This window comes from Heterodontus francisci, chromosome 7 (assembly GCF_036365525.1).
Source record: "Heterodontus francisci isolate sHetFra1 chromosome 7, sHetFra1.hap1, whole genome shotgun sequence".
NCBI classification, from domain to species: domain Eukaryota; kingdom Metazoa; phylum Chordata; class Chondrichthyes; order Heterodontiformes; family Heterodontidae; genus Heterodontus; species Heterodontus francisci.
The window spans coordinates 103,688,480-103,697,275 of NC_090377.1; the positions used below are offsets into that span (position 1 = coordinate 103,688,480).

The 8,796-nt window shown below is 43.5% G+C and overlaps 1 protein-coding gene across 2 annotated transcripts; it reads right to left on the reverse strand.

Moving 5' to 3' along the window:
- Window positions 1–1,598: 1,598 nt before the first annotated feature.
- On the reverse strand, window positions 1,599–7,826 carry LOC137372210 (gamma-crystallin S-1-like). 2 transcript variants are annotated; one of them, XM_068035833.1, is made up of 3 exons: window positions 7,818–7,826; window positions 7,455–7,701; window positions 1,599–1,864 (listed from the first exon to the last, which is right to left on the reverse strand). In XM_068035833.1, the coding sequence occupies exons 1-3, from the start codon at window positions 7,824–7,826 to the stop codon at window positions 1,599–1,601; spliced, it is 522 nt and encodes a 173-aa protein (XP_067891934.1). The 2 variants fall into 2 exon arrangements, with proteins under 2 accessions (XP_067891934.1, XP_067891933.1); XM_068035832.1 differs by having other exon boundaries at window positions 1,599–1,867.
- Window positions 7,827–8,796: the final 970 nt, after the last annotated feature.

Here is an 8,796-nt window from a genome sequence, read left to right on the forward strand (position 1 = left end):
TTGGGTAGTAGATCTGATATCTATGGTAGTGCCGTCTTCCCCTTGCAGCCCCTTGCTGTGCTCCTCTGTCCTTCTGCTGTGCACGAGGTTGCAACTGCTGCAGTTCATCCTGGCTGTTCTGTCCAATGTCAGAGTAGTCTGTTCCCATCTGAACTCCCTCTGCTGGGTTTTGTGCATTCACCAGGTCTTCCCCTGCCAACCCCAGCTGCCTAAGGTATGCCAGTGGCCTCACGTCCCTCTCCAGATTCCTGCCACTCTCCACTGAGAAAAGTCTTACAGCTCCAGCAGTGGCTACTCTGTGGCACTTTTGAAGCAGCTGAGCTACATTTTGTGCATCTGTGTTATTTTAGTCAGCTCTTGCCATAGCCCTCATGGTCCCCCACAGTGTTCACGACTTGTACGCCCTGCCATGTTCCAGACAGGCATTTTCCATGTTCCCTTCCTTTAAGAATTGAAAATTGCTGCTGACGAACATGTTAATGAGCTCCGCAATGAGTGCTTTAGTCAATTAATTGAAGCCTTTCCCTCCCTCCCACATCCCTTTAAAAACGGCTTTGCATTCTGGAGGTGGCGGGATCCAGTGCTGACCTCCGAGGGCATGATTGTTAAATCATACACTTTAAGTGTAGTGCAACCCAGACTATGAGCTAGAGGAAGAACATGAGTAACAACAAGAAAAAGAATAGGAACTGCATGCAAAACTAGAGCAGGAATCAGTAAGTAGTTGCTGCTGTAGGTAAAATTCTCATCAAGTTGCAGTAAGTGGAAAATTTTGGGCGTGTGGTGGTTCCTGGAAATAGCAGTCTGTTACATAGAAGAAGGACTCCTTCATATAGACAGTTAGATTGGAACTGGGAGGATCTTTGTAGTGGGACTCAAGAAACTGAGAGACCAGACACAGTTCAGTGTGGTGTTGGCGAAAGAAGACTAGAATGTTGTTGTAACCAAATTGATGTTTGTTTTTTGAAGACATTATTAAGTAATTATTTTATGTATTTATTGTGTTTTATAGGTTTGGCTGTTAACTTTATACTCTGCAGTGGGTCAGAAAAAACATCGTCACTGAAACTACTTGGAAAATTTTATTGGAACTAGTTGATCAGTCATTTCAGTGGAAGTTGCTGCTTTGGGAATGGTAGCTTCAAATTAGGCATTGGGAAATTTGATTCCTCAAGTTATGATGGTTCATTGTCCCATATTGGTGACATTTGGCAGCTGTTTTTGATTTGTTCATATTTAATTTAGCAGAAATTTGAGTGCTAACACATTGTGTTGATTTGAATCAATTATGAATTTTGACCAATGGCTTGACAGCATCAAGGGTGATGACCATGTTTGACTTGCAACATCCTACAGATAAGCAGCATGTGCAAGGATTTATATATGGATCTGTATGTGTGTGTATATGATATATATATATATAATTGGCAGGATAATTTCATAGACTTCTTCATCCAAGTGCTATTGATTATCTTAGTCTTTTTTAATGAATTATGTAAAGTATTAGTGAAGTAAATTGTATTTTATTTATACTTCAAAATATTTCAGTTATACTGAGAGGTATTTCAGCAAGATAAAGTCAGATTTTCAACACCATTTTAAAAATCTCTCATTCTTCTGAAAGATCCAACAGTTGAGTTGCTGCCGCCCCAGTCACTGTATCTCTTGTATTCACCGGGTCTCATGAAGTACTGTCGGCCTCTGTAGTTGGGATGTTCATAGAAGATCCAGTAACCGTCCATCACATGACAGGAGTGAATGTCACGGTAACGGAAACGATCATAGACAGATGGACAGTCATCCATGAATTCCATCATCTGTCCTCCAAAGTCAGGCCTCTCATAAATCCTCATTCTGTAGTTGCCTCCTCGGTACTGTAATAAAGCATTTTAATTATTCTTCAATTTATAAGCATGAAAATGTTCGTACAGTAATATAGATCACTTAAAAGGAGATACAAGGCTGCAGCAAAGGCATTTTGATTAGATCAATTTATTGATCAGGAAATCTTTCTTTCTTTTGGGCCTCCTTATCTCGAGAGACAATGGATACACACCTGGAGGTGGTCAGTGGTTTGTGAAGCAGCGCCTGGAGTGGCTATAAAGGCCAATTAAAGCACAAATATTGAATTTGTATCTCAACTTGTGTTTAATGATATATGCCTAATATATCTATATCAACAACATTTGCAAATGACTTCAATCTTTCAATAGGTAGTGGTTGAGCTGAATGTTCACTGGGCAGGATGCCCACGCTGGCTGTAACTCAGCATCGTCTTACTCCAATCATTATGAAAATGAAGCAGTGAAAATAAAGTTGTTGCTCGCTCTGGTGTTATGGCAAAATCATTGATACACAGGGAAAGGCACTGGATACTGCAAAGGCAATGGGTCCTGACAATATTCCGGCAATAGTACTGAAGACCTGTGCTCCAGAACTTGCCGCATCCCTAGCCAAGCTGTTCCAGTATAGCTAAAACACTGGCATCTACCCGGCAATTTGGAAAATTGCCCAGGTATGTACTTAGAATTTTTTAGAATTAGAACATTACAGTGCAGTACAGGCCCTTCGGCCCTCGATGTTGCGCCGATCACCTGACCTACACTATTCCATTTTCATCCATATGTCTATCCAATGACCACTTAAATGCCCTTAAAGTTGGCGAGTCTACTACTGTTGCAGGCAGGACGTTCCACGCCCCTACTACTCTCTGCGTAAAGAAACTACCTCTGACATCTGTCCTATATCTTTCACCCCTCAACTTAAAGCTATGTCCCCTCGTGTTTGCCATCATCATCCGAGGAAAAAGTCTCTCACTATCCACCCTATCTAACCCTCTGATTATCTTGTATGTCTCTATTAAGTCACCTCTCCTCCTCCTTCTCTCTAACGAAAACAACCCCAAGTCCCTCAGCCTTTCCTCGTAAGACCTTCCTTCCATACCAGGCAACATCCTAGTAAATCTCCTCTGCACCCTTTCCAAAGCTTCCACATCCTTCCTATAATGCGGTGACCAGAACTGCACGCAATACTCAAGGTGCGGCCTCACCAGAGTTTTGTACAGCTGCATCATGACCTCGTGGCTCCGAAACTCGATCCCCCTACTAATAAAAGCTAACACACCATATGCCTTCTTAACAGCCCTATTAACCTGGGTAGCAACTTTCAGGGATTTATGTACCTGGACACCAAGATCTCTCTGCTCATCTACACTACCAAGAATCTTCCCATTAGCCCAGTACTCTGCATTGCTGTTACTCCTTCCAAAGTGAATCACCTCACACTTCTCCGCATTAAACTCCATTTGCCATCTCTCAGCCCAGCTCTGCAGCCTATCTATGTCCCTCTGTACCCTACAACACCCTTCGACACTATCCACAACTCCACCGACCTTCGTGTCATCCGCAAATTTACTAACCCACCCTTCTACACCCTCATCCAGGTCATTTATAAAAATGACAAACAGCAGTGGCCCCAAAACAGAACCTTGCGGTACACCACTAGTAACTAAACTCCAGGATAAACATTTGCCATCAACCACCACCCTCTGTCTTCTTTCAGCTAGCCAATTTCTGATCCAAAGCTCTAAATCACCTTCAACCCCATACTTCCGTATTTTCTGCAATAGCCTACCGTGGGGAACCTTATCAAACGCCTTACTGAAATCCATATACACCACATCCACGGCTTTACCCTCATCCACCTGTTTGGTCACCTTCTCGAAAAACTCAATAAGGTTTGTGAGGCACGACCTACCTTTCACAAAACCGTGCTGACTATCGCAAATGAACTTATTCTTTTCAAGATGATTATAAATCCTATCTCTTATAACCCTTTCCAACATTTTACCCACAACCGAAGTAAGGCTCACAGGTCTATAATTACCAGGGCTGTCTCTACTCCCCTTCTTGAACAAGGGGACAACATTTGCTATCCTCCAGTCCTCCGGCACTACTCCTGTCGACAATGACGACATAAAGATCAACAACAACGGCTCTGCAATCTCCTCCCTGGCTTCCCAGAGAATCCTAGGATAAATCCCATCTGGCCCAGGGGACTTATCTATTTTCACTCTTTCCAAAATTGCTAACACCTCCTCCTTGTGAATCTCAATCCCATCTAGCCTAGTAGGCTGTATCTCAGTAATCTCCTCGGCAACATTTTCTTTACTGTAAATACTGACGAAAAATATTCATTTAACGCTTCCCCTATCTCCTCTGATTCCGCACACAACTTCCCACTACTATCCTTGATTGGCCCTGTTCTAACTCTTATCATTCTTTTATTCCTGATATACCTATAGAAAGCCTTAGGGTTTTCTTTGATCCTATCCGCCAATGACTTCTCGTGTCCTCTCCTTGCTCTTCTTAGCCCTCCCTTTAGATCCTTCCTGGCTAGCTTGTAACTCTCAAGCGCCCTAACTGAGCCTTCACGTCTCATCCTAACATAAGCCGCCCTCTTCCTCTTGACAAGCGCTTCAACTTCTTGAGTAAACCACGGCTCCCTCGCTCGACAACTTCCTCCCTGCCTGACAGGTACATACTTATCAAGGACACGCATTAGCTGCTCCTTGAATAAGCTCCACATTTCGTTTGTGCCCATCCCCTGCAGTTTCCTTCCCCATCCTACACATCCTAAATCTTGCCTAATTGCGTCATAATTTCCTTTCCCCCAGCTATAATTCTTGCCCTGCGGTATATACCTGTCCCTGCCCATCGCTAAGGTAAACCTAACCGAATTGTGATCACTATCGCCAAAGTGTTCACCTACATCTAAATCGAACACCTGGCCGGGTTCATTACCCAGTACCAAATCCAATGTAACATCGCCCCTGGTTGGCCTGTCCACATACTGTGTCAGAAAACCCTCCTGCACACACTGGACAAAAATAGACCCATCTAAAGTACTCGAACTATAGTATTTCCAGTCAATATTTGGAAAGTTAAAGTCCCCCATAACCACTACCCTGTTACTCTCGCTCCTGTCGAGAATCATCTTCGCTATCCTTTCCTCTACATCTCTGGAACTATTCGGAGGTCTATAGAAAACTCCCAACAGGGTGACCTCTCCTCTCCTGTTTCTAACCTCGGCCCATACTACCTCAGTAGACGAGTCCTCAAGCGTCCTTTCTGCCGCTGTAATACTTTCCTTGATTAACAATGCCACACCCCCCCCCCCCCTCTTTTACCCTCTTCTCTGTTCTTACTGAAACATCTAAATCCCGGAACCTGCAACATCCATTCCTGCCCCTGCTCTACCCATGTCTCTGAAATGGCCACAACATCAGGATCCCAGGTACCAACCCATGCTGCAAGCTCACCCACCTTATTCCGGATGCTCCTGGCGTTGAAGTAGACACACTTTAAACCAAGTTCTTGCTTGCCAGTGCCCTCTTGCGTCCCTGTAACCTTATCCCCTACCTCACTACTCTCAACAGCCTGTACACTGGAACTACAATTTAGGTTCCCATTCCCCTGCTGATTTAGTTTAAACCCCCCCGAAGAGCACTAACAAATCTCCCCCCCAGGATATTGGTACCCCTCTGGTTCAGGTACTGTACACAAAAGGCAGACAAGTTCATCCCGGCCAATTACCGCCCCACCTGTCTACTCTCAATCATTAGTAAAGTGATGGAAGGTGTCATCAACAGTGCCATCAAGCAGCACTTGCTTAGCAATAATATAAAAGCAAAATACTGCGGATGCTGGAAATCTGAAATAAAAACAAGAAATGCTGGAACCACTCAGCAGGTCTGGCAGCATCTGTGGAAAGAGAAGCAGAGTTAACGTTTCGGGTCAGTGACCCTTCATCGGAACTGACAGAAAAGTCACAGGTTATAAGCAAGTGAGGTGGGGGTGGGGCAAGAGATAACAAAGGAGGTCTAGATTGGACCAGGCCACATAGCTGACCAAAAGGTCACGGAGCAAAGGCTAGGAATCCTGAGGTGAGTAACTCACCTCCTGACTCCCCAAAGTCTGTCCACCATCTACAAGGCACAAGTCAGGAGTGTGATGGAATACTCTCCACTTGCCTGGATGGGTGCAGCTCAAACAACACTCAAGAAGCTCGACACCATCCAGAACAAAGCAGCCCGCTTGATTGGCACACCATGCACAAAGATTCACTCCCTCCACCACCGACGCACAGTGGCAGCAGTGTGTACTATCCACAAGATGCACTGCAGCAACGCACCAAGGCTCCTTCGACAACACCTTCCAAACCCGCGACCTTTAACACCTCGAAGGACAAGAGCGGCAGATGCATGGGAACATCACCACCTGCAAGTTCCTCTCCAAGTCACACACCATCCTGACTTGGAACTATATCGCCGTTCTTTCACTGTCGCTGGATCAAAATCCTGGAACTCCCTTCCTAACAGCGCTGTGGGTGTACCTACCTCACATGGACTGCAGCAGTTCAAGAAGCCAGCTCACCAGCACCTTCTCAAGGGCAATTAGGGATGGGCAATAAATGCTGGCATAGCCAGTGACGCCCACTTCCCATGAATGAATTTTTAAAAAGGAGCTTGATAGTTTAGTAAGGAGCAGGTTAGTGGGACAACTGCTGTGTCAATTCATTCTCCATTCCTGTAGTGGGAATTCAATGGCAGGAATGAAAGGTAAGCCTGAGCTATTGAGTTTTCAATTTACCTTGTAGGGGGCAGAGCCTTTACCCAGTCCTTAGAGGACAAACAATAGCAATGGAGCAATGCTGGCAATGAAAGGCAGACTTCCTGTACCAGGAGCTGCAGCTCCAGTGGTTCAATTGAAACCTGGCATAATCTATCAAGATTGGTATTGCCAGTGGGAAGAGGGGTGCCAACCTCTACATGGATGAATTTGGGCTGCACCGGTGAGGTCCAAGCCAGAGAAGTGTCCTGAATGCTCAAAGAACCCAAAAGTTATTTTTTAAAAATTCCTGATCAGCCCACTCACGCAGGGGACTGAGACAGAGATGACCAGGATTCCCACACCTGATTATTATCCAGGGTTCTTGCTGGAAACTGAACATGTGTAGCTATCGCTGAGCACAGTTTTGAGCTGTGATACAATGCCTAAAGTTAAGCTTCTCCTTCATACTCAAGAGTCATAAATGTAGATCAGCTACTTGACATGATACCATAAGGCTGCTGCCCCTACAGAATTGTACCACAGCACAAGTACATTTCTTGGGGAGAAAACTGAGGTTACATATAAATAATACAATGCCTCATCATATGCAAGGTACAGGTTAGAAAATAGCGTATTGATAAAATTTGGATCTGCCATTAAACCAAGAAAAAAGGAATTAAATTCATCCAATATTTAAACGGAGAATGGTAACAAAGTATTAAACAGACGAATGGACATTATATTAATGTACTGACTATTAATAAGTGATGTATAATAAATAATATAAAACATATGAGAAAATAATTTACAATTTACAGCTACTAACAGACATGGATTCATAACTTACATATGGGTAGCTGCGACATGACCTGACGCAGTCATTGAATCCCATCCAGTGCTGGTAGTCAGGATATTCTCCCCTGCTCAGAACATACTGGTATCCCATGTAATTGGGTTTCTCATACAGCACCCACCAGTCACTGTCAACACGGATGGAGTTACAACGGCTGAAGTAAGGGGACAGGTCAGCACAGTCACTACTGCACTCATAATGCTGACCCTGGAAGTTACTGTCCTCGTAAAAGATGATCTAAAAAAGAGGCACAAGTAAAATAAAGAGACAATTTCAATCTATAATTTAGAAAATTCAGGGTTGTTTAATAAATAGTTACATTATAATGTATAAATTGAAACAGTTAGTCTTGCCTTTCCCATTTTGATCTCACAGTTAGCTAAGCAACTGGTTGCATATAGCACTGCCTCACCAGCTTGGTATTTAAATGCTCGGCAAAAAGGCCTCTCTGACTGTACTTTTGTTATTCTAATGATTCAGGACTGAAAATCAGCAGGAAAAAAATCTCCATAGCATATCCATTGTAGAAAAATACCTGTATTCATATTCACAACCTCGTCACTAATTATTTCATTTTGCCTTTGTGTCATTTTCATTGTTCTGTAACAAAGAAGTCTAAGAATGAGATCCTGTGATGTTTCTACAAACTGTTGTGGTGACAATTGTACACAAAATGCTCAATTACAGCTCTGCTGAGTTAGGTATTTTTGTTGATTCCAGTTCTGAATGACAATTTCCTGCATTATTCACGATTTTTGTAAAAAAAAAAGCTTGCATGCAGTTCATACATGTGACCTGGTCCTTTTAATCATCAGGAACTTTCTCTGTTCTTGTCATCCACATATGCACCAAAATGTGGCAGGAATTTATTGTAAGAGATTTTAAGCAGCCTTGGGAAAATTACCAGTAACAGTTAAACCTAGCTTCAGGCAGAGGAGAAGCTGCTGCTGTGGTTACTGACGTTGAAGAAATCCTACCAGAACTGGAAGAGTACTGATAAAACTGGTTGGCAGTTATGGTGTAGTGGAAGACAACATGGTTATAAACCTCAGGTGGGTGGTTACATAAAATGGCACAGTAAGGATGTTGTGTTGGGGACTGTAAAATTTTTCTGGGTGGATGAGCTAGGATGCACCAATTGGCATCTCTCATCCATGTCTATGTTGCGATTTGGGAGTAGCTAAATGAACACATGGTGGACGGAGGAGAAAATCAATTCATGACCATCTATTTTTCTGGCCTAAAATTTATGTTAGCCCGGTGGATTTTGCATCCTGATCTGCCATGCCCAAAATGTCCTGGAAGTGTACTAGTTACCATATTGCCTCAAGT